This window comes from Ictidomys tridecemlineatus, chromosome 12 (assembly GCF_052094955.1).
Source record: "Ictidomys tridecemlineatus isolate mIctTri1 chromosome 12, mIctTri1.hap1, whole genome shotgun sequence".
In the NCBI taxonomy this organism is placed as follows: domain Eukaryota; kingdom Metazoa; phylum Chordata; class Mammalia; order Rodentia; family Sciuridae; genus Ictidomys; species Ictidomys tridecemlineatus.
In genome coordinates this window covers 99,919,945-99,945,752 of record NC_135488.1, presented here as the reverse complement: position 1 = coordinate 99,945,752, position 25,808 = coordinate 99,919,945, and the positions used below count along the sequence as shown (strand labels likewise).

Here is a 25,808-nt window from a genome sequence, read left to right as displayed (position 1 = left end):
TGTATAATTTTGGGATCCTTTAATATACCTAATTTAGTTTATATTGAAGTGTACTGATGATCAGTTGAAAAATAATTTGAGTCCCCATGTTTTAGTCTTTAATGCCTGACATAGTATTTTGTAAAAAATGAATCAGATATTGTCCCTGTTATCAGATATTTTTATAGTTACCCAGAAAAGCAGTCATTACTTACGCGTATTAGTAGGTACATTGAATCAGAGAACTTTCTTTTTATCTTTAATTTTCAGGGACTGAAGAATTCTAACTGCTGTCTCTGCTGCATGTTGCTTATGTGACACTGATAAACACCTGATGCATGCAGCATACATGAAGGAGCCATGGAAGGAACTAAACAATCTCTTTAGGAAATGCCTTAAAGTCTTAATTCAGAGGTTATAAACAGATGTTTGAAGGAGCCAGTCAAATCAAACAAAGGAGTGGAAAAGCCAGATATAAAATAGCCAGAATTAGTGGGGATTGTGACCTACTGAAGTGTGTATGCCTTGTCTAAAGATTTTCAAATAAAAATTTTGTGTGGGTCAAAGAAAGCATGTCTGCAGGCTAAGGCTGCCAATTTGCAAATGCTCCATAATTCCTTAATATTATTGGCACCATCACAAAAACCTTGGAGAGAAAAGATGATATTTAAAATTAAATGCAAATAAATATGTCCAATTTAAGAATGATCACACCATTTAGAAGGGTGTTTGGTGCTTTTTCCTGGGTCATAGATGACTTGAAATCAAGGGTGAAGGGATCCTAGGAGGAACTTGGAAGATATTACAGATCCAGGCACGTAAGGGAGTCAAGCTTAGTAAAATTCATTGCTGTAGGAGAAATAAAAAATGAGCATAAATGACGTAGGCTCTCTATTGTTGAATTTTGTCTAGTCTGTTTCCCCTACCCCATCTAGGGGCAGCTCTGGATTCTAGGTGTTAATCATTGTTAGAAGTAGGTCAGACGTCTCAGGGACATTCTCATACTTCCCAGGAAACATGGTAGCAAACAGTGGAAAGCTCTAGTGAGGGTGGAGGGATTGGTTATTGTTAACTCATTGGATCTTAAGTGGAAGGTCTAATGAGTTTGTGTGAAATTATTTTGACCTTTAATCACAAGGAGAGTATCTGTCAAAAAGATGGTTAATTTTTTTAGGATTCAGCCTTGATGTCTAATCATGCCTAATCATGCTTCCAAAAATCACAACAGAGATTTTTTAAGGCCAAGGAGTAGATCATACCCCAGGCTCTTTGAACCAGGGTTTCAAAGGGTAGGATCTGTGTGAATAGGTGTTTTTAAGGTGCTTTCACAGTTGTTTTGGGGATAGCCAGTTCTGGAGGTAGAAAGGTTCATATACTTGCTGCAAGATTGCATTCTGGCATGCTTCTGTTGAGGGATTTTTTTTTAATGTTATATTGATTGAGAAGAGGAACCCTATTCTGTTTGATGGCAGTGGGTTAGTGGTGATAGAAATTGGTAGGGTTTTGTAAAGGCTCCTGAAGCACATCATTAGATGAGGCATATCCTTGTGATGACTTGTGAAAACATTCATTTGACTGTGAGGGTACCAGTTTTGAAAGAACTGGGAAGGATTGGCTTTGGGGCTGGAGAGGTCTGATGAAGTGAAAGTAGATGGAACAGGGACGGATTGCTAAGTTGATATATGGTTCAAGGCAGCAGGCACTGTGGCCACTTTGTGGGGGTCCATTTTAAATCTCTCTAGAGAGAGAGAGTATGTGCAGAAGATGTAAAGGTTTACTGGTCTAAGGCACACATTCCCAGCTTGGAAGGGAGCCTGAATTCACATGACTGCTTGCTTGCACATGCTGAACAAGTGAAGGTAAGGTAACAATATCTCCTGGTTAAGGGACCTCGAAGCTTAGGAATGATGAAAGCCTGGGTACTGCTTGTTGTATTCACCCCAAGACAAACAACAATAATCGAAGTGTCTTTATCTGGCCTGGACTGCGTGTTCTCTTTCCTTTAGTGGATCTATTGGCTTCTTTAGCAGTCTCATGTTATTACCCAATTGCCTTACTAGTGTTTGAAAATCTCTGGGATGGGGAACATTTCAGATACCTGTTTCAGATACATTTGAATTTAAATCCATTACATGAATTGTAATCTACAAATGTCTAGTTCTCCATTTTTTTCCTTTTTATTTGTTTTTCATTAGCAGATCATCGTAGTCACTGTTGGGTAGAAATGTATTATTTTTTTTGATAGGTTTTCCTACAGATCAATAAAAGAAGCTATTCAAAATTTTTCTGTGGCAGAAAATATAACTATCCAAACTGAATATACACCTTCACTTATAAGGGCTCTTACAGCTGTGCTTAGTAAGAATTTCTGTAAACCTCTTTGTCCCAGAGAATATAAAATGGCAGTAGGTGTTACAATTATATATCAGTATTCTTTTCCTCCTCCTCTCCCTGTTCTTATTCTTTCTTTAAGCAACAGAAACCTGAATCAAAGTGGCTTCACCAATAAAGGGAATTCTTTGGCTTATAGAACTTAGAAGCCCAGAGTTGGATTCAGATAAGGTTTGGTGCTCTGCTGACATAATGCCATTTAAGTTTCTTTCCATGTCTTTTCTTCTCTGCCTTCCATTATGTTGCCTTTTTGTCTCTGTAGCCACACAGCTGCTCTGGCTTCTTCTCTTATGATTACAAAACTGTTATTCCAGTAAAGATAGTATATTCTCCTTCTCTGACAAGAAGGCAAACCTTTGTTTCTCAACAGTCCCAGCCGACATCTTCATTTATCTCATTTTGGTTTGATGGGGTATGTGCCCCCAGCTGAATCAGTCATTGAGGCTAGGTATATGGGAAACATTGGTAGGGTTTGCACTCAGAACTAATGGAGCTTTGCTGGAGGTTCTTACTCAAAACCCATCCTGAGAATGGGGAGGGGTTGCTTCCCAAGGGAAATTTGGGCTGGTGTTATAGGAGGAGGAATAACAGATGTTAGATATTAAACAATGGTTGCCTTCTAAATATAGGTCAAGGTCAAAGACATTATGTGGGCCTGGGTCAAGGGGGTGGAGTTTTTAGGGAAAAGAGTAAAGGCACTGAAAGCTCCTACTACTATATAAAGTGCGTCTGTGGATAACTTTTCCTTTAGTTAATTGTCTACTTCTCATTGCTTTTTCTTTCTTGCTCCTGGCTGCCCATGGCTGTTACAACGGGAAGAGCTGAGCTAGCCTCCTTTCTATTGGAGTTTTCTCTGTCCATTTACACACAATGGATGGCATTACTACATTGGTGGCTTTAAGGTCACTGGCCAAGAAGGTCCTTAACTGGGAATTTTACTAAAAGGAGGAGGTTCTGGCAAATACTGCAAGTTTGGAATTAAGTCCTGGGATGTCAGCTACGATGAAGAGAAACAGATAATATAAATCATTATAGCCTGGGAGCCTAGTCTGGCTAGGGAAATCATACAGGGCAGGGGTCAGAAACCAGGTGTCCGAGCCCGCAAGTGTTTTTCTAGTTATAAATAACAACTTGGTTGAAGCTCTTTGTTCTGTCTTGTTCCGTTCTGCCCAATCCTGTGGATCTCTGTGATTACCATAGGCGAAGGAATGAGGATCTACCATGAGATCTGGTCCTGATTGAGACAGGAAGTTATTATCTTGCTGTGGGGAAAGGCTAGGAGTCCTATAATGTCTTGATTCACCTGTGGGTATGAAACACTCAGGACCAGCAAAGGATCAATAAGTTTGACTGATCTTTCGTTGAAACTTTTGTTTGTTTGTTTGTTTTTGTTTTGAGACAGGGTCTCTCTGTGTTGCCCAGACTTTCCTCAAACTCCTGGGCTTAAATCTCAGCCTCGGCCTTCTGCCTTAGCCTCCCAAGTAGCTGGGACTATAGGTGCACACAGCTGGACCCAGCTCTTCACTGTGATCTAAGTAATTTGTTCCAACTTTAAAATCTATGGACAGAATTAGGATTCTTAACTTTCAAAATTTGAAAGCCTCCTGAAGACATTTTCTAATGAAAAGTGAAACACTAACAAAGTGTTTGCTTTAACTAAATGATTGCAGTTAATTTCTCGTAAAGAAACACAGAAGCACACATTAACTTAAAATAAGCTCACACTGTTGTTTCTTGTAGTACAGCCAGGAAAAACAGTAACAAGCTGTCTCCTTCAAAATCACATCCCTGGATGATATTCGAGCAACCTGGAAAATTTAAATACATCCCCAGGAAAAACAATTTGAATTAAGTTGAAATCATATTTGCTAATTTCCTTTCTGCCATTGCAGTATTGTCACAGAAAGTCCGAGTAGCACTGACTGAAAAAAATGTGTGACTTCAGTGGTCCAGGTAAACAGCAACATTAATGTCAGAGCCACAGCCAGCCTGGGCTGCAAAAAAGATTTTTAATATATAGAGTTCAATTTTTCAAATTTTAGTTTATACTGGCATTTTGATCTATGTTGAACTTATTTGTATATTTTAAAAAATATTTTTTAGTTGTAAATGGATCTTTTATTTATTTATTTATATGTGGTGGTGAGGATCGAACCCAGGGACTCACACATGCCAGGCAAGTGCTCTACCACTGAGCCACAACTCCAGCCCCTATTCGTATTTTTTTGAGAAACAATAGGTGTAAAACTTGAGCATTTTGGTATCAAATATGGCATTTAAAAGGTAGCACCTTAAAATTATGTGGATTAAGACAACACCTATGGAAGAAATAAGAATAGATTCAGTAATTATTCAGTCTGGAACTCCCCAAGCTACTCACATTCAGTAGTTCCTGTGTTTTTAGCATTAGTTCTCTTATACATGTTGAAGGAAGGGCATTGTTTTTCTCAAGTAGTTGTAATGTCAAGAAAGACAGGAAGGCTAATGAAATTTCTTTTCCTCTGAAGATACGCTTTCCTTTGTTTTCCTATCCCATTAGGGGAGTTTCCAAGAGAGAAAGAAATCTACTTAACTTTCTTCCTCTTAATATATAAGGAAGGCTGGAGCAAGGGATGTGCTGTAAGGTTTCTTCCCTCCTGTATTCTCTCCCACCCTTGTTTCCTCCCATCTATTCATCACTTCTTAAGACAGAAACATTGCTTGGAAATGAGCTGGGTGATCCCCGTGACTCAGCTGAAGTGGGAATTAGCATGGAGTGGGGCTGTGTCCTTCTCTAAGAGCAACTGAAAGGTAGTTTGTAAGAGCAACTTCTGATGGGCAAGAAAAGATATTATAGGCTTTTGAATTTTTCTAAATGGAGTCATAGGTTTACTTTTGGAATACTTTTACATATTTTGAGTTTAAAGTATTGCTTATGAATGGGAGAATGGGAGAAGCTCTAGTGATTCTGATACTCTAGCACAAAATTATCATGATAGAGAAATTCTGGGGTGATTTGCCAGTAGGTTCATATCTTGATGAATATTTGAAATTACCCCAGAACTCCCCTGTTAGTTGGAAGTTTGGCATACCTAACAATTGGGTAAGGCTGCCTACTGTTCACACTTAGGATTTCTTATTTTACTTTTTCTCTTTCAAGAGTTTTGTCATTACTATCACAAAAATCACATTTTTCAGCTACTAAGGTATTTGTGTATTTTATCCAAGAATTACCCTTGTCCTTCTCAAGGATATATAATTGTCATGATCTATATTAACAGAAGAGTCAAGATCCTATTACCACTCATAGATAGAAGATTTTACTAATTATAAGCCAAGGAATGGACTGGTAGATTTTATCCTGAAAATCAGTTAAAAACAACAACAACAACAACAACAACAACGCACAACACACACACTAGGGAGGTTTGAGGGGCAGGTCAGAACCTTGGAGAGCTCTATATGCTTTGGCTGAAGGAAGGCTTAGAAGGCCTGGAGTGCCTCCTACTTATGCTGATCCTGGCTCTAGCGTTACCTCTGAACACAGGTCACAAATCACTATGTTTCATCTGTACATTCGATTTAACAGTTTGTTATAATTCCCAAGTTGGTGTGAGGACTTAATCTAGCTGTATTTCTAAGACAGCTTTTTCTGGCCCGCATTAATCCCAGAAATGACCTTATATTTGTGTCTACTTTGCTATTCATTTGGATAATAGAGATTTGCATTTTTTCTAATTAGGTTCCTCTGGGTTTTTAAAGACTGTAATTATCAACTTCAAACATCACAACAACAACCTCAGACCTCAGACTCAATAAGCTCTGCTTGCACTAGTCAAGAGAATTATTAGAATATTTGAAAATAAAGCCACTGAGGATCACAAAGCCACCTTGTATAGTTTTTTGCAATATATTATTATATTTTACTTTATTTTTAGTTAATTAATTTATTTAAGTTAGGTATATATGACAGCAGAATGCATTTTGATTCATTACAAACAATTGCGGCACAACTTTTCATTTCTCTGGTTGTACACAATGTAACATCACACCATATGTGCAGTCAAACATGTACCTAGGGTAATGATGTCCATCTCATTCCACTATCTTTCCTGCCCCTATGCCCCTTCCAATTCTCCTTCCTCTTTCCCCATCAAAGCTCCTCCATTTTTCCCATTCCCCCCCCCCCCACAATTATGGATCAGCATCCACTTTTAAGAGATAACATTCAGCCTTTGGTTTTTTGGGATTGGTTTATTTCATTTAGCATGATATTCTCCAACTCCATTCATTTACCTGCAAATGCCATAATTTTATTCTTTTTTAATGCTGAGTAATATTCCATTATGTATATATACCACAGTTTCTTTAAACATTCATCTAGTGAAGGGCATCTAGGTTGCTTCCATAGTTTAGCTATTAGGAATTGAGCTGCTATAAACACTGATGTGGCTGCATTACTATAGTATGCTGATTTTAAGTCCTGTGGGTATAGACCGAGGACTTAAAATCAGTACAGCTGAGTCAAATGGTGGTTCCATTCCAACTTTTCTAAGGAATCTCTATACTGCTTTCTAGATTGGCCGCACCAATTTGCAGTGTCACCAGCAATGAATGAGTGTGCCTTTCCCCCCACATCCTTGACAACATTTATTGCTGTCTGTATTTTTAATAACTGCCATTCTGTCTGGCATCAGGTAGAATCTTAAAGTAGTTTTGATTTGCATTTCTCTAATTACTAGAGATGTTGAACGTTTTTTCATATATTTGTTGATTGAATGTATATCTTCTTCTAAGAAGTATCTGTTCAGCTCTCTAGCCCATTTATTCATTGGGTGGTTTGTTTTTGCCTTACTAGTATGTATGTCAATGAGTGGACCAAAGAGTACATGCAGTTCTCTTTCCTTCTGGCTGCTCCATTTTGTTCTTAATGATTGAATTTAAGAATAAAATCCAAAAACAATAATTTCAAGTTAAAAATTAGTTGTAGGGGATGAGGTAGGCAGTGCTATGTTGTCCTTGTGAGTCACATGACTATAAATATTTGAAGTATGGTTACATGGAAGAGGAGTAGACTTACTCTGTGTAGTTTTAAAGCTGGTTTCTCTTAATCTACTTCTTTTCCTCCCAAATTCACATTATATTATTTCTACCTTAAAACGTAGAAGTTGCTATATTTAAAGAAACTATGAAAAGTAGGTTTTAAATATTTACACTTTAATTATTTCAGATGATATATTAGAGGAGTTCAACATACATGACTGTGCTAATGTATGGTATAGATTTTCAATGCTGATAGTAGTCAGTGCTCTTACAAATAGGTCAGTAGCAAATTTATTTATTTTTGTTATCTTTTGTATTCTCCGGATGAAGTGACATTTAAAAAATTCATGCTTGTTCAGTTAGTGTTCTGTTAGAAATGTAAAATGTCATTGGTCATTTCCTAAGACTTCCTATTCAAATGAGTATAATACAAAATAGTAAGAGTTTTGATTTAGAGAAGCATAAGAAATCACTACAACTGTGACCACTACATTCTAGCATATTGCATTAGCTTTAGGGAAGTATTCTGTGAGGCTTAGAATTTAAGAAATAATGAGTTCAAGGTTACTTGAAGCATAATATATGTAGGGTTAAATGATGCAAGATTTATTCTCCAGAAGACTGTGAAACCAGCTAATTTTTGGTAGGTTAGAAGAGATATGCTAGACAGTTGAACAATTGAAGTCTTATCTCATAAAATGTATAAATGGCAAATGGAAGAGAATTTCTTAAATCTTGAGGCTGAAAAATAGATTGAAATTAAATATATGAAGTATGTTATTGTTTTTTAAAAATTATTTTTCCATTATGAAAGTATTGCATGTATTATATATACATACATATAAATATATCCTCAGAAAAATTGGGAAATATGGAAAAATAGAAAGGAGGAAAAAATCCTTCTAAATTTCTGGCAATTTTTCTGTGCATAAATGATTTTTGCTGTGGTGGCTTGGAGGGAATGGAAGTAACCAAAAGTTGTGATCATAATATATATATGTATGTACAGATGTAAATCTGTGTTCATTTAATATTTTAACAAAAGTATTTTCATGTTACTACAATATGTGCTTAGAAACACTGGTGGCATCTTATTCCTTCTGATGACTTTTAACAGTTTTTGAGACATTTCATGATATTATAAGTGATTCTGTGTTCATTTTTGTTTATAAATGACTTTTGTACATTTTCCTCCCCTTTATCTTGAGTTGTTTTCTTAGATTTTTAGAAATGGTATTGAGAATTCTAGAGGTGTTGAGAAAAACATTTTCAAGATTCTTGAATAGGTATTACTATGAAGTGAAGTTACTTATACCAGTTTTTATTCTTATGTGTAAAAGTACCCATTAAACTATATCCTCACCAACATTAGCCCTCTGTTGAAAAAACAATTTGAAAAATTTATATTACTGAGTTTCTCATAATTTTTGCCCCAACTCTCCTTTCTTATGGGGAGTGCTGGGTGAGGGGTAGGACAGATCAGGAGTTCCATGGAAGCAACAAATAATTAGTAGAGCTTTCTGGAAGTGAAAGTCAGGCTAATGAGTGCAGTCAGATACTGATTCGCGGGTGAGTGATTGACTGAACCCTGAGAGCAGGTAATGGAGCCTGAAAGAGTAGGGGAGGAAGTCCAGAACGGGAAGGCCACAGTAATCTGTAGGGGTATTCAAGAAGGGTCAGACATTGGTGTCCTGTGCAGTCCTCATGGGTAAGGGTAGTCTTCTGGGGAGGCCATCTGATCATTTATGCTGGGAGAGAGACTATTTTCTGTATACTCTTTTAAGCTATTTGAAAAAAATTATCATGTGCATATATTATTTTTTTTCAATGAGAAATTAGCTTTTGAAAAAGGAAAGATGAGGAAATTACATTTCTTTGATTACTAATAAGGTGGTACATTTTCCATATGTTATTAATCAGTTTTGATTTCCTTTTATTTTATTGATATGCTAGACCGTTGAACAAAATTTTATAGTAAGAAGTTTAAGACACTTTTCTTGTTTTATTTTTAATCTATACCTATACTTTATCCTTTTATTAATTGAAAATTTTATCAGAAGATTATTTTTGTAAAAGAAAAAGCTTTTCTTGGGAAGATTTTTCTTCCCTTCATTAGACAGTGATGGTTCCAACTCTCCTTTGTTCATTTGCTTATTTTCCATATTAATCTCTCCAAAGTAATGAACTATGGGTACATTGTTTCCCAATATTTTCCATTTATTGATGTCCCTGTGTGTGTCAGAATTTGCTTTGGTGTAGCTGAAAAGCTTTGGTTTTGAACAAGTGAGTTGAGGGTGAGGTAGGCCTCTGAAAACATTACGAGTCCCTCTCTTTCTGACATAAGGAAGCTCAGATGAAGAGCTGAGGATTGGATTGGCCCATTGGAGTCTTTAGGGTCGCTGACTTGGGAGTATACAGTGTAGATGGAGTGTAATTATGACAGAGAAATGTGAGAAGGATGAGGGTCACATGAGCTGAGGCATCTCTCTGGTCAGGCAGCCTGGGCTGGGGAGTCACAGTAGGGAATGCACAACTACTGCTGCACAGGAGATTGTCATGACAGCTAGGAGGCAGGTGCTGATTCTTTGGTTAGAAACTGGTATTTTAGTAAACTTAATGGGGGGAGGGTCCAGATTTAACATTTACATTTTCTTGTTGTTGTCTACATTTGAATATCAGCAGAGTTATTGGACCTCTACAAACAGAACTAGTTTACCTCTAGTTAACAGGTCTCTAAAAAGAGTCTCTAACATAATACCTTCTCTGAACAACATCACAGGTGTTTTAGTGAGAATGAATCAGTTTCTACCTCAAGATACTAGTGAATTATTTTTTTCCTTCCGTTGTATATTTTAATCCTCATTTAAAAAATTTACATTAGTTTTTAAATTTTTATTTGTTCATTTTAGTTATACATGACAGTAGAATGTATTTTGGCATATCAAGCATATATGAAGTATAACCTCCCCCCATTCTTGTGGTTGCACATGATGTGGAGTTACGCTGGTCATGTATTCATATATGAACATGGGAAAGTCATGTCCTTCTACCGTCTTTCAGATTCCCACCCCCTACTCCCTTCCCTTCATTCCCCTTTGTCTAATCCAGTGAACTTCAATTCTTCCCTCTTATTCCTCATGTTTGGATTCTCTTTTTTACTCCCTTTCCTTGTTAGTATGTATTGTGTCCTATCTGATGTCTGTGGCCATCCTCATTTCAAATTTCTTGGTTTACACGTTACCCAAATTAAGAAGAAGAAGAACTTTGTGAAGAGAGAAACACACTTATTTCTCCTTTCTTTGTAAAGAGGTCAGCTAAGGTTTTCTTCCTCCTGTCCTCTCCCTGAAGGAACTTTGGGCATCTTTCTTTATGTCTACTTGAGAGAATGGAAAGTTAAAATATCCTGTATTTCTCGACTTGTTTTGAAAGTATGTCTAGTTTTAAGGAGTGACAAAACCCTTGTATATTTTCTGTGTTCTCCCTTTCTAGGTAAAGTGGTTCCAACCACAAATTACCTAACAAATCAAAGTGGTCATGTAGCAACAGTAAAGGGATTGATGAGGTTGTTTTCCAGTGAAGTGTGCTTTGAATGGCCAAGAAGGTCAAATGAATTTCTAGGTATTGGGAGATTGTATTTTAGTGGAAAAGGAGGGGCAGGTTGGCATGTCTTTTCTATGCATTTAACAATTAGATTGAATCACTTGAAATGAATTCAAGTTGGTAGTGATGTTTGCCAGCATACGTGTTTTGATGATGATGATGATGATGATGATGATGATGATATGTGTTTGTGTAGGTGGGTATGTAGGCTTGTTTCTTGCCAAGCTGCTGAAGCGGTAGAATTTAAAAAATATAAATGGAGGTAACTAAAAGCTTTTTCTTTTTTTTCACTCTAATAATGCAGCAAGAACTTGGCAGAATATTTGACCAAGAAATGGAGTATTGTATATTTTTCCTATTTATCAATGTTTAATGATATCTGAAGGAAAGCCATAACCAGCTATGTAATGATCATTTTAAGTCCTATACTTCCTTGTTATATTTCGTTAACACTTTGAATGGTGTCTTGTATAGCTCAGAAGGAATTTCAGGCAGTTGAGGTCAAAAGGTTTGCCAGGGAAGACTTTGCACTCTTTTTATCAAATCATTTTTATATCAAGATGTTGCTTTTATTCATTGTCCAATGTTGAAAGACTCACCTTCCTTCATTCAAGTCTTTATGTGAACATCTGTGAAGGTCTGTGTTTCCTATAAATGCAAGAACACTTTCTCCACTGTCATTTAGTTCCTGTAAGTCAACCCAGTCAATAAAGTACCATTGTCCCTTGGTATCTGTGGGGATTGGTTCCAAGAGACCCTGTGGATACCAAAATCTGAATATGTGCAAGTCCCGTGTGTAAAATAATGTAATATTTGCATATAATCTATGCACGTCTTCCTGTGGATTTTAAATCATTTCTGTTGTTTAGATAATAATGACAGAAAAAAAAAACTGCATGTTAGTACAGAGGCATGTTTTTTTTCCTTAGTGCGTTCAGCCCATGGTCGGTTGACCTTTGGCTACTCTCCTTTTAATGAACGCATCCCTTTACTTTTCGTTTGGTTTCTTTTGATAAAAGCCATGTTTAGTTTGTGTTTAAGCAATATAATGTAGTCTCATGGTTCTAAAAGTGTGGTCTGCAGACTCCTGGGGACTCCTGAGACCCTTTCAGAGGTCTACAAAGTCAAAACCATTTTCAGAATCACATTGAAATATTATCCACCCAGCTGCTGTGCTAGTATCTGTACTTACACTACAGAAGCTGTGCCAGGTACAACTGATGCCTGAGCCCTAATCAGGGCAGTGCATACAGTGACACTGCAAGTAGTCACTCTGTTCTCTAATGCTGCATATTCTTGTGGGGAAAAAGTTCACTTAAGAAGGTCTGTAATGAAGTTCTAAAAATTACAATTTTTAAAGTCCCAGTCCTTGAGGAAAACCCCTGTTGTGTTTGAGTTGCAAGTTGAATTAGTTGCTTTTTGTTTGTGGTGCTGGGGATTGAACCCAGGGCCTTGTGCATGCTGGACTAACACTCTACCAACTGAGCTATATTCCCAGCCCCCATGTGCTTTTATTCCTTTGTCCTTGAAAGAATGATTGATGTGTGAACTATAGTTATTCAGACTTGAGTAGTTGACAGACATTTTCTCAAAAACAAAATTAGGGTGCTGGGGTTGTGGCTCAGTGGTTGGGTGCTCTCTTAGCATGCATGAGGCACTGGTTTGAGCCTCAGCACCTCATAAAATTAAAAATAAGTAAAATAAAGCTATTGTGTCCACATACAACTAAAAATATTGAAAAAAAAAACGAAAGTGAGTTTATTACTTCAAGGTAAACGACTTGACAATTTTTTATCCTTCAAGTGAAACTTAGTGCTTTGGAAAACTTGTGTTTACTACCCTGAGGTTAATATTTTTACACTGTTTAAAAACTTTTCTGAAGAGATTGGTGTTAGTATTAATGAATATGATTTGTTTTACTTTTTATTTTCTTGTGGTACTAGAGATTGAACCCAGAGGCTCTGTACCACTGAGCTACATCCCCAACCCTTTTTAAAAATTGGATTTTGAGAACTTCCTAAGTTTCTGAGGGTCTCATTAAGTTGTTGAGGCTAACCTTGAACTTGCAATTTTCTTGCCTCAGCTTCCTGAGCTGCTGGGATTACAGGCATGTACCACTGAGCCCAGCTGATTTGTGTTTTATATTATATGAATGAAATTTGTGAGCAATGGGAAGATATGCATAACTCAATGAATCAATATTTCCTAAATGACCAATGCAGGATGTACAAAGTCATAAATGAGTAAAAGATTCATTCAAAGGATAGGATAGATGAATGGAATTTAATGTAAGAATATAAAATATTTATTGATATAGTTTCAGATTCTACATTGCAGCTAACCACTTGTTGAGTGTCTTAATTTTTTATTGCTTAGAGATGGTCCTGTTGTGTTGCCCAGGCTGGCACTGAACTCCTAGACTCAAGTGGTCCTTCTGCCTCAGCTTCTCAAGTGGCTGGGCCAACAGGTGTGTCCCAGTGTACCAGGCTCTACTTGTTGAATTTTGGGGTGGTATCAAAGAATATTTGAAAAGTCTATTTAAAATACTCCTTTTCTCAAACTGCCTGTTAGATTGAGGCTGGATTTTCTTCATATACTTCAGCCAAAATAACATACTGCAACAGAATGAATGCAGAAACAGATATGAGAATCCAACTTTTATTAAACCAGACATTAAAGAGATTTGTAAGAATGCAAAACAATGCCATCTTCGTACTGTTTTTGAAAATAGAGTTATTATTAAAAATTTCATTCATATTAACATGGGTTTACTTTTAAAAATGAATTAAATATTTCAGTTTTTACCTGTTTTAATTTTTAATATAGTATATATTAATTATAGTAAATATGAATCCACATAACTCACAGAAGTTTTATGGGCTCTTATGTAAAAGTTTCCTGAGACTAAAATGTTTGAGAACCTATGGTATAGTTATTTAGAGCAGGGACTTGGAGACAAATTGCTTATGGGTAGAACCCAGCTTTATTGTTCAATAACTTTGTGACCTTAGGCAAGATACTACTTTTTGTCTCAGTTTCCTCATCTGTGAAATGAGATAATAATATAACTTATAAGGTGTCCATAGTGATTAACTTGAATATATGGAAAGTTTTTAGACTTTTTTATAATTTGGCAAGTTATGCAGTTACTATCTGCTGAGCATTTGTAATTTATTGGTGTTTTTTTAAATAGATGTTATAGTTCTAGATTTGTAGAGTAGGTGTTTTTAGATATTTCCCTGGCCTGTTAATCAGTAAAGTCCCTGATATCTTCAGCCCTCCCCTCCCCGCTTTCCTGTAAGTCTTTGGTTCTGAACCTTTGCTGCTTGTTAGAACTTTTAGGAAGAAAATTCCAGTACACAGGCCACACCCTGTTTGACCCAGTGAAATCAGAATATGTTGTGTGTGTGTGTGTGTGTTCGCGCGTGTGCATGTGTGTGAGTGGTAGGGGGTGGCAGGGTAGGGTCCAGGCAATGGCTAAGGCTCTTCCGTGATTTCTTTGTGAAGTTTGAGAATCCCTGTTCTAAAGGCCGGCCCCCTCTCTGCCCTGAGATTCTGCCTCCTTTCCTGTTTCTCAAATAAGTGGTTGAGAAACAAATAACATATACATCAGTAGTTGTTTGTACTGATGTCTGTCTTACCCCTATGACTCAATGCTTGGAGACACTTGCCTTGCTCTTCATACTGCTATCAAGGAAGTTCCTTTTCCTTCACCCTCAGCTCGAAACTTAGCCAGCAGCCTCAAGGATCCTCTGCTCTCTCCTGAGTCCTTCTCTTTATTACTTGAGGATTTTAGCATGTTGCTCCTGGGCACCCTCTCAGCATTACTCTTGTCATGATTCTGGGTGATTTTAATGTTCATATAAATGATTCTTCTAATACCCCTGCCATTCAATCTCTGACCTCCTCTCCTGTCATGATCTCATCCTTCACTCTGCCTTAGCCATGCCAACCCTTTTTGGGGGGTAGTACACCAAACCGTGTTATACCTATTATACTACCTCCATTATCTCCAGTGGCTAGCATCCATTCTCTGAGCACATCCTTCTGTCTTTCCAGTTCTTTCTTTTTTGTGACTCAACTCCCAACAACTCTTTTGGCCCACCACCAAGACCTGCAGTCCATTGGTCCAGCCACCTTTTCATTAACTCTCATTTCCCTTAAGAACTTAATTTGGCTTTATCCTGGCTTAATGACTGTGGTTCATGATTATAGTCATTCTTTTGCAACCCCTCTAAGATCTCTTCCCCTAGAAAGCTCCCTAGTACTTGTCTGCAAAATCCCAACCTTTGTTGAATCCAAATCCCCCCTCCTCTACATCTATCCTGAGGCAGTGGATTGTAGGTTAGCTGGTCTCACTTACAAATCACACCTCCGACCTCAGCGGGCGTTTGGTGCTCTCTGGACTTCCCGCTGCATTTCTCCAGTTCATTTGTTTTTCTAAATGACTATTTCATACTTTTGTTTTGAACTTCCAGTATCCTATCCTGCTTCCTCACTTTCAGAGATCATCATTTTCTTCCCCATCTCATGGAGAAGATGTCAGCCATCAGAAGAGAAATGCCACAAGCTCCTTCCACCAGGTGGAATGGCCTGCCTGCTTGTGTACTTGTTCAGTTGGCCTTTCCTCTGTTTTCTGGGGATAGACTCTGCTCATTTCTAAGGGTAGCCTCTTGGAGATCCAATCGATCGCTGCCCGCCCCTGGATCCCCACCTGCCTCACTATCCTCTGTCCTTGTGTTCGCATCTTCTCTCTGTTGTGTCATCAGTTTTCCCTGTCTGCAGGAAGACTGTGTCAGGCCAGGGACCTCCATATAAAACATACCCTTGACCCCGCATTCCTCTCTAGTTCCCAGTTTGAACTGTTTGTACTAGCTGTCTGCAATTTCTTTCTCTGCATTCTCTTAAACCCCTGGTGACCAAGCTTTACTCTACCAAATAGTATTTGTCAGTGACACTACTGACCTGTGTGTACTAGAGCCAGTATTGACTCCTTAGTCTCGTTTTACTCATCAGCACCATTGGACACTTAATGATCACTTCTTTATCCTTGAAGAACTCCCTTTACTAGGCTTCTGGAATAATATGCTCTATTTTTCTCAGCGTCATTTATCACATCTACTATATTTATTTATTCTTTATTTTCCCATTAAAATGTAAAATCTTAAGAGTAGGAACTTGAACTGTTTTCTTCCTTGCCTTGAACAGTGGCTGATACGTGATAGGAATTGATACATATTTGTGTAATTAATGAATGTGAGCCTACAATTACTGTGTACTTCACAGAGTTTCACCCATTTCCAGAAACTTTCCTGGTCATAAAATGTCCTAGTTATTTCTTTACTTTTTTCTGTTAGATATGCCTTTCTTAATTGTATTTCCCCTTGTTTCTAATCTGTTCCTCTCTTTTTCAGGCTGAACCATCACCTTTGTGTTTATAGTTCTGTGAGACTCTCATGTTTACATCTGCTATTGCTGACGCAGATGGCCTGTGGATCTGGAGTTAAATTACTGTAGCATATTATGCTGAATTTTAGTGCCAATGGAAAAAAACGCTAAAATTGTAAAAGAATAAGAAACAAGTTCTGTCTTCTGGGATATTTAGGTTTCTTATTTTGTTAACTACCCTTCTTGACATTTTTTGATTGCCTCCTATTCATGGCCAAACTCCTTGATTTTTCTGCAGAGTTTTGGAAAGTGGAGAAATCACCAAGCTCACAAGACCCTTCTAACTTCATCTCTGGGGTCATGGCTAATTAAGAAAAGTCTATCACTGTGAGATTTTTATATCTCTTTTTCTCTGTATTGATGTGACATGGGATTTGTATGAAAATCGTTTTCACCTGTCGTATTTATGGCTCTGCAGAACCTCGCCTCCTGGAACCCTTCAAACCCCGAGTGCCTCTTGCTGGTGGTGAAGGAGTTGGTGCAGCAGTACCACCAGTTCCAGTGCAGCCGCCTCCGCGAGAGCTCACGCCTCATGTTTGAGTACCAGACGCTGCTGGAAGAGCCTCAGTATGGGGAGAACATGGAAATTTATGCCGGGAAGAAAAACAACTGGGTAAGGTGTTCAGAAAATGGGGGAGAAGTTATTTCATCTGTAACAAAATAAAACAAAATGAACTAACCAATTTAGATGTCTATTCATGGTAAACAACAGTCATTTCTTTAGGTAACCTGTGCACTTTGTCATAGTTTAGAGTTAAAAGGACCTTAATGTTTATCTGGGTTATTGTTTCTCAAAGATATCAACTGAGAACTTTGTAAAATTCAGAATGTCATCCCCAGTCCCTGATCTTCAGAAGCGAGGGGCAGAACCTGATGCAGGTGACCCATGCGCGATTTCTCTCTCTCTCTCTCTCTCTCTCTCTCTCTCTCTCTCTCTCTCTCTCTCTCTCTATATATATATATATATATATATATATATATATATATATATATATATAATTTTTTTAAATTTAGCATCAGGGATTGAACTCATGGGTACTCAACCTCTGAGCCACTTCCACGGCCCTATTTTGTGTTTTATTTAGAAACAGGTTCTCACTGAGTTGCTTACTGCCTCACTGTTGTTGAGGCTGACTTTGAACTTGCCATCCTCCTGCCTCAGCCTCCAGAGTGGGCCACATTTGGAGATGTTAACAAGTTCCCCTTCCCTTTCAAGGAGGGATTTCTCCTCTATCCCAGTCAGATAAGGAGGTCAGTGGTTCTGATGGCAGAGTCTTTAATATTTCCTTTACAAGAGCCTTTAATACTTCCTTTTTATAATTTCTTGACATTGTATAATCCTTTTATAATACAAGTCAGATCATGTAACTCGTCTGCCCAGAATCTTCAGATACTGTCCTTTTTCTCTCATGGTAAAAGGCATAGTCCCTCCAGTGGTGTGAAAAGCATATGATTGCTGTTGCCACTGTCCTCTGTCCATTGTTCTTTTGCTCGCTGGGTCTCCTCCTCTCTCATGCTCACCTCTGGTTGCTCTGCCATCTTTGCTGTGCTGCAGACACACCAGCTATTTTCCTGCCCTGAGCTCTTGGCATAAGTTCTCTGTTTCCCGGTACGGTTCCCCTAGATATTCACATGGCTAATTCCTTCTTTCTTCAAGTTTCTACTAATGTGTTTTCAGTAATGCCCTATTAACTCTCCCGCCCCCCCACCTTTTTTATTTTGAGATATAGTCTTGCTAATTTGCTCAAGGCCTTGCTAAGTTGCTAAGTGGCTTTGAACTTGCGATTCTCCTGCCTCAGCCTCCCAAGCTGCTGAGATTACAGGCATGTGCCAATGTTCCTGCCTCCCCCTATTGAAAAAAAAAAAAAAAGAAAAAACTTTCTTGAGGTATAATTTAGATACCATAAACTTAACCTTAACCTGTTTTAATTATACACGTGAGTGATTTTCTTTGTTATTTATTTATTTATTCATTCATTCATTCATTCATTTATTTTTAACTGATTTTTTACAAAATAAATGACAGTGGAATGCATTACAATTTTTATTACACATATACAGCACCATTTTTCATATCTTTGGTAGTATATAAAGACACCAACCAATGTTGACACCAATTCGTGTTTTCATACATGTACTTTGGATAATGATGTCTATCACATTCCACCATCATTGCCAACCCCCTGCACCCTCCCTTTTCCTCCCACCCCTCTGCCCTATCTAGAATTCATCTATTTCTCCCATGTTTCCCCCTCTCTACTCCACTATGCTTGTCAGTGATTTTTAAAGTAAATTTGATGATTAAGCAGCCATCTCCATCAGATCCATCACCCCAATAAGATCTCATGCTCATGTACAGTTACTCCTGTTCCCACCTTCAGTGCCGGGGAACCACCAAACTAATAGATTTTCTTTTCTGACTATTTCATGTAAGAGAATAATATAGTATTTGGTATTTATGATTGGTTTCTTTCCTTCCGTGTCATAAGCTTGAGAGCCATTCATGAACCACATGTCAGCCCTTCATTTCCTTTTATGACTGAATAATATTCCACTGTTAGACATACAACATTTTGTTTATGCTTTCACCAACTGCTGGGCATTTGAGTTCTACTTTTTAAGAAAATATTTTTAGTTGTAGATGGACACAATATCTTTATTTTATTTATTTATTTACATGTGGTGCTTAGGATCGAACCCAGTGCCTCATATGTGCCAGGCAAGCGCTGTACTGCTGAGCTACAACTCTAACGCAAGTTTCTACTTTTTGAATTTTATGAATAATGGTTTATAAACATTCATATACAAGTCCTTATAATACCAGTTCTTAAAATTCTCTTCCCTAAAAATCTCTGCTCTTCTTTTTAAGGTGTATCTTTTTAAAAAGTTATATGTTGCTGGGTAAAATGATCATTTCAGAACTTTGTGGCTTAAAGTGATAATGTTTACTCTTATAGCTTTTGTTTATCAAGAATCTGGGTGGACTTTCTACTAACCCTCCCAGGCTGCACTGGGGTATTGGCCAGAGCTTTAATCATCTTGTGGCTCCTCTGGAGAGGGATTTTTTACAAGCTTATTTATGTAGTTCTTGACACTATTCAGTTCCTTGTGGACTGTCGAACTGAGGGCCTCAGTTAAGTGCTAAATGTTTTCTGGAAGCTTCTTTGAGTTCCTTGCCTCTCCTTAGGGCTTTCCACAGGACAGCTCATAAGATGGCAGCTGGCTTCACCAGAGCAAGCAATTAGGAGACAGCAAGAATGTGTGAGCAAGACAGAAACCACAATATTTTATAACCTGACCTCGGAAGTGACATGCCATCACTTTTTCTATATTCTGTTTATTAGGTCCAGCCCACACATAGGAGTGGAATTACATAAGAGTGTGAGTGCCAGGGACCATTGGGAGCCACTTAGAGGAAGCCTGTTACACTTATTATTATGTTTATGGTTTGTCTCTCCTCATGGGAGTTTAAATTTCTTGAGGGCAGGGGTCTTTGTTTTGTTCACTGATAAATCCTAAATACCTGAAGCAGTACCTACTAAATCTTTGGTATTCCATGAAAATTTGTTGAATTAATTAATGAATAAACTCTAGTTAAGCATAGAATAAGTTTAGGTACTCTTTTCTTGTTAATACTTTTAGATTTTACTTAGTCTTTTCTTAGGTTAAGTATGTTCTCACTTTTAGTCTTTAGCTTTTTCTTAAAGGATATAATTTCCAAGGTCTTCCACATGATTATTACCTTTGAATTAGCATGACTAAAATTTATTTTTGTTACAAATCTTTTTAATTAAGTTTAAAAATAAAGTTTTTTTTTCTTTTGTAAATTATTTATATTATAGTAAAAGACACATAACTCTAAGCCATGGTTCAGTACTATTAAGTATGATCTTCACATTGTTGGACAGTTGATCTCTAGAACATTTTCTTCCTGTGAAACTGAAATTCTGTACCCTTTAAACACTAATTCCTCCTTCCCTTATACCTTGGCAACCACTTTTCTATCTCTATGATTTTGACTCCTTTAGATGCTTCACCTGAGTGGAGTTATATGGTATTTGTCCTTTTGTGACTAGCTTATATCACTTAACTTGATGTCTTCAAGTTTATCCATATTGTAGAATGTGATGGAGTTTCCCAAATTAAAGCTGCACAGTATTCCATTGTGCACATACATCACATTTTGCTTATCTAGTTATCCCTTGGTGGGCCTGAGTTGTTTCCACCTCTTGACTATTGTGAATAATACTGCAGTGATCATAGATGTACAGATATCTCTTTAAGATCTTGCTTTTTTCCGAGTGGGGGTACCAGGGATTGAACCTAGGAATACTTAACCACGAAGTCACATCCATAGCCCTTTTTATTTATTTTTTCAATGAAGTATTTGGTCATTCTCCCTTAGTATTCCACTAACTATGTACTCCTTTCTTAGTCAGAATCTGTGTTAAATGATTGGGTTTAACTCCTGTTAGCCATCAGGTGTCTTATTGAATGTCACAAGACTTTTCCTTCAGCCCTGTTCTGTGGACTACTTATTTATTAGGAGCTTACACAGAGTCATATAAGGCATGAGTTTCAGTTTTTCTGGTAGCATAGAGCTTGAAAAGATAGCTATTAAGTAAAATCATGAAAATTTCTTATTGTAAAAGATCATAAAATCTTGAAAACTATTTTTGTGTGCTGGAATGTTACACTAAACCAACAACATTCAATTTAACAGGGTTAACAAGCTAGTATAGGGTCAATGTACATTTATGGGAAGTCTACTATGCTAGGTTTTGGGTAAATAAAGATGTGTATCAGATATTTTATGCTTATATCATGGCTTATGCTTCAGAGAGTGGTAAAGTTTAGTTGAAAAGATTTAATGCATATTTGTAAAAAAATGACATAGCAAAACTAGATTATATTTCAAATGTCTAAGTGTTCAACAAGAGAGCCAACCGCTGCGGAATAGAGGGACCAAGGAAAGTCTTTTCTGGTGACCCAAAACTGATCTAGGTCCTGAAGGAAGATGGACAAGGCACTGTCAGTGGAGGTCAGTGGGTCACATGGCTGGGGAAAATCTAGAGGCATGGTGTGATGTACATGGGGAACAAGAATTATGAGCACATTTAAACTGATTGGTAAATCACATCTATTGTTATAGTAGCATGTTGAGGCCTGAGGAAATTTTTATGTGAAGTAAATTGATGTTTATTAATTAAAACATGAAAATCAATATACTCTCTAAATAAAACACTAAAAGAATCAATGTGTTCTTCCTGGCCTGTCAGTCCATGTATTTTGGTTTCTCTGGTCCAGGGTCCTTCTGATGAATGCTTTTCTATAATGAACCCCAAAGTGTGCATGATTACCTAATACCTCTACACATACACAGTTCTCTAGCCATGGTAGAGGATGCTTTTCACTGTGGTCATCATCGAATCCTTCCATCACACACATTATACACACATTATACACACACATTATACTCTTAACCTTTCACTTCTGCTCTAAAAGTATGAGCTTTTAAAAACCTGAGATGCCTGTTTTTTACTCTCAGATAGTACAAAAAAAAATTTTAAATTCATGTAAACTTCAAATCCTTGTCAGCCCTCTGACAAGCCTGCTAATTTGAAATACAGTGTTTTCATTCTTTGCAAAGTCATTCTTCTTTTTTCTCTCAAACCACCTTTCAGAGAATTTTAGCAAGTTCACATTTGATAGTAAGCCTTAAAAAAAGGGCAGGGGAGAAAGAAGACCCCCTCCCCCCAAAACATTCCACTCTTTATTGCTTAATTGTTTGCCTTTGTCTTTTTATGAAGTCGTTTCTTTTTATTGCTTTGCCATTTCTTTATTGAGTTTTCTGAACATTCTATTCCTTGTCTGTGCTGGTTTTGTAATTTTTTGGAAACACTCAATTTTTTTAAACAGGTGATACATTTGGTTGTAAGCTTATATATTCAGAATGAAAAACATTTATTATATGCCTGCATGGTAGAGTTAAAAAAAATTTTTTTTTCCAGTACAGGGGATTGAATCCAGGGCTTTGTGCATGCTAGGCAGGCTTTTTGCTATTGAGCTGCACATCCAGCCCTGTGGATATTTTCTTAATACTGATTTATGCTTATACATTGGAATAGAAAGCAACCCCACCCCCCTTTGATGTTGTATCTGACCTACATCCTGCCAAGATTTTAAAAATCTGAAGCTTATACACTTAAGTTCTCATAGCATCTAAAAATACTATACAGAGAGGACAGGAGCCATTTCCTGATAGCACCTCTCTTGAGTAATATCTTATGTTTCTGTCAGCCCCCCTTGCTGTGATATAATACTTGAAGGGGAAGATCTGAGCAGTGGCAAAGGGCGAACTCCTCCAGGACAGAGTCCATTCAGAGATATGCTACATAAGGTGATCTGAGAGGCAGAAGCCTTGGATTCTAATTCTGTTCCTAGCTCTTTTTTTGTGACTATAGGTTCTTTATGTGACACTTTCATGGAGATAACTACACTATTGCCCCTAATTTAATTGCAGAAGTTAAATTAGATCTTGTATGTTAGAAACAGAGTTAAGCTCAACATAGAGTTAAATAATAGAAAGTATTAATATTATTATCATCATTAGTTTTTTTTGTATACCCTTGAAAAAATTATTATATTCAGTGCCCAATAAATGACAGTCCAATGATTATTCTTATATTATTCTTCAAAATACTGTTAATCATGAAGTTACTATATGTGGATCAGCAAAAGGTGTCATCACCAAGGTGTGGATAAAGTATGAAAGCCAAAGTGCAAATGAGTTAAGAAAGAAAGTTGCTGACTTTGGATGGGCTTTTAAGGATGGAAGAACAGATTTCATAGCTTCAGGAAAAGAAATGGAGAAGTAAAGCCAGAAGGTTTAGATGACACATAGTTGGAAGAAAAAGAAAAAATACCTATTAGCTGGAAGAGGCAGTGGGATTCCGTGGTCATGCCCACTGACCTGGAGGTATGTATCAGTCTGCCTGTCAGGAATGTTTTGGGTTCCTGTCTTTTGGTAGCTTAAGTATCTCTTCAGGTGTTTGTAGCAGGGAGTATCTACTTTATTGTGGGGATTAATGTTAATGAGAAAATGTCTAGAACCGTCTTATTCACCAGGGAAGCTCCAAGCCATACTATGAGCACTGGGGAAATGGCTAGATCAAGTTGACATGTATGTACATGTAAGCTACACACAGGAATTTTGAGAGTTAGTATGAAAAAAATCTCAGTTTTTTATGTTGATTGTATATGGAAAGGCTAATGTTTTAGATACATTGGGACATAAACATTTCAACTGTTTCTTTTTACCATTTTAAATGTGGCCATGAGCAAATGTTAAATAGTCTTAAATGACCTATGTGGCTCACGTGTGTGCTTTTCATTATTTTTCTCTTGGACAGCACTGGTCTAGCAAGATGGGAGAAGGAGAGCAAGAGTGCAAAGAGAAGGATCAAAATATCTGGTGGCTGGGGAGTGGATGGCCTTTTTCTTGCTGGAAGGGTTTGTAGTAGGTGTTCTGCTGATGCCAGCCAGTCTCAGGTAGAAGGATGTGCAAAGGTCTCTCATAATTTCTCTTGAATTTGTGTTGCTTCGGGGGTTATACTCTGATGACATTTGACTTGGGGATAAACGTGTGGTTGTTCTTTGAAAAAACTCTAATGTGATGGTCAAACATGCATACTCTTAGGAATTGACCAGAATCATTTCTTTTGTTCTTTAACTACATGGAACCATTAGGATTTGGTTGTTATTTGAAATAAGTGGACCCATTACAGAGGCTCTCTGTTTTTGTTGAGGAATTTGCTATACTGAATTGACCTGTATGTCAGCAAGACATACAGGTCAATTCAGTTTTTGGTTATGATTCATGCAGCTTTTATTACAGATTTGGTGGTTTATTACTGAATTCCACTTAAAACATGCTGGGCAAAACAGCAAAATTTAAAATGTGGTGAAGTCATTTTAACAACTAGCTTTTAAAAATCATTTTTATTTATTTTTCTGTTCATTATAGTTGTACATAATGATGGGATTGGTTGTTACATATTTGTACATGCACACAACATAAGAATATAATTTGGCCAATATCACTTCCCCCGCACTTCCCCACTCCCTCCTCACTTCCATTCTCTGGTTCCTTTTCTTTACTGATAACCCTTTGATTTCCATGAGGTCCACCCCCACTTCATTTTTCTTCTCTAGGAATGCTTTCTTAGAGTCTTGCTCACCGTGGTTTATATATCGGCTTTTTTTTTTTTTACATTATTTGTAAGATGTGTACCTAAATTACCTTATATGTCAGGGCATTAAGGTAAAGATGATAATTTCTTCAATCTGTCTGACACTTAAAAGGAAATTCATTTTTTTTATTAAATAATAGAGATATCAGTAGGAAATTTAAGTTTCTTTTAGCTGCAGGAAACATTAAGTGGAAAAGACTTTGTTTTACATAAGCATATGAAACACACAGGAAACCTTTTCAATTTCCTTTACACACTTCCAGAACTGCTTGTAAGGAAGGACTAGAATTGTACCACCTCCTTGTGTCATGAGGCTGCTTGCTTGTTGGAAGTCTTGGGTGCTTTACCTCATAACCCCAGCGGCCATTCAGATGTGGTGTATACCTTGCTGTCCACACCAAGGGCATGGACAAATACCTGTAGCAAAAAGCAAAAGATGAAGAATCTTCTATACAAATTGTCTTGTTTTTGGAAATGTACAAATGACTCAATCTGCTTTCCCCTTCAGAAAATAATTTCCTAGTTTTTCAATTATTTTCAATGAACCTATGGTACCACTAACTTACTAATTGCAAGGAACTGTGGGAATAGTGTTGATTAGATCTGGGAGGCATATAAACTAAACAGAATTCTTCCCTAGGGATTTGGAGTTAGTACTGAAATGGGGAAACTTGTTTCTTTATGAATTAGCTGGTCTTTGATATGTAAATCTTTTTTATCATATCATCTAGTCAAAATAATCCCAAACTGGCACATAAGAATTAAAATGAAGCACAGAGACTGCAGAGATAAGAGATAAATAGAAAATTTGGAGGCTATTAGAATCCTTGGAACTAAGACTGGGCTGTATTTTTATTTGTAGGATACCTCATCTCCTTTTTTGGGGGGTAGAGGGTACCAGGGATTGAATTTATAGGCACTTGGCTACTGAGCCACATTCCCAGCCCACTTTTGTATTTTATTTAAAGACAGTATCTCACTGAGTTGCTTAGCGCCTTTGCTGAGGCTGGCTTTGATCCTCCTGCCTTAGCTTCCTGAGCTACTGGGATTACAGGCGTGTGTCTCTGTGCCTGGCTACTTCATATCCTTTTAATTAATTATTTTTTATTTGCTTAA

General features: G+C 37.3%; 1 protein-coding gene across 1 annotated transcript in view; it reads left to right on the top strand.

The window, feature by feature from the left end:
• Babam2 (BRISC and BRCA1 A complex member 2) overlaps positions 1–25,808 on the top strand; it is a 388,027-nt gene that overhangs the window by 107,180 nt on the left and 255,039 nt on the right. Inside the window, exon 5 of the mRNA XM_005322497.3 lies at positions 16,859–17,053. Within this exon, the coding sequence (XP_005322554.1) occupies positions 16,859–17,053 (195 nt within the window). The remainder of the gene's footprint in view (positions 1–16,858; positions 17,054–25,808) is intronic.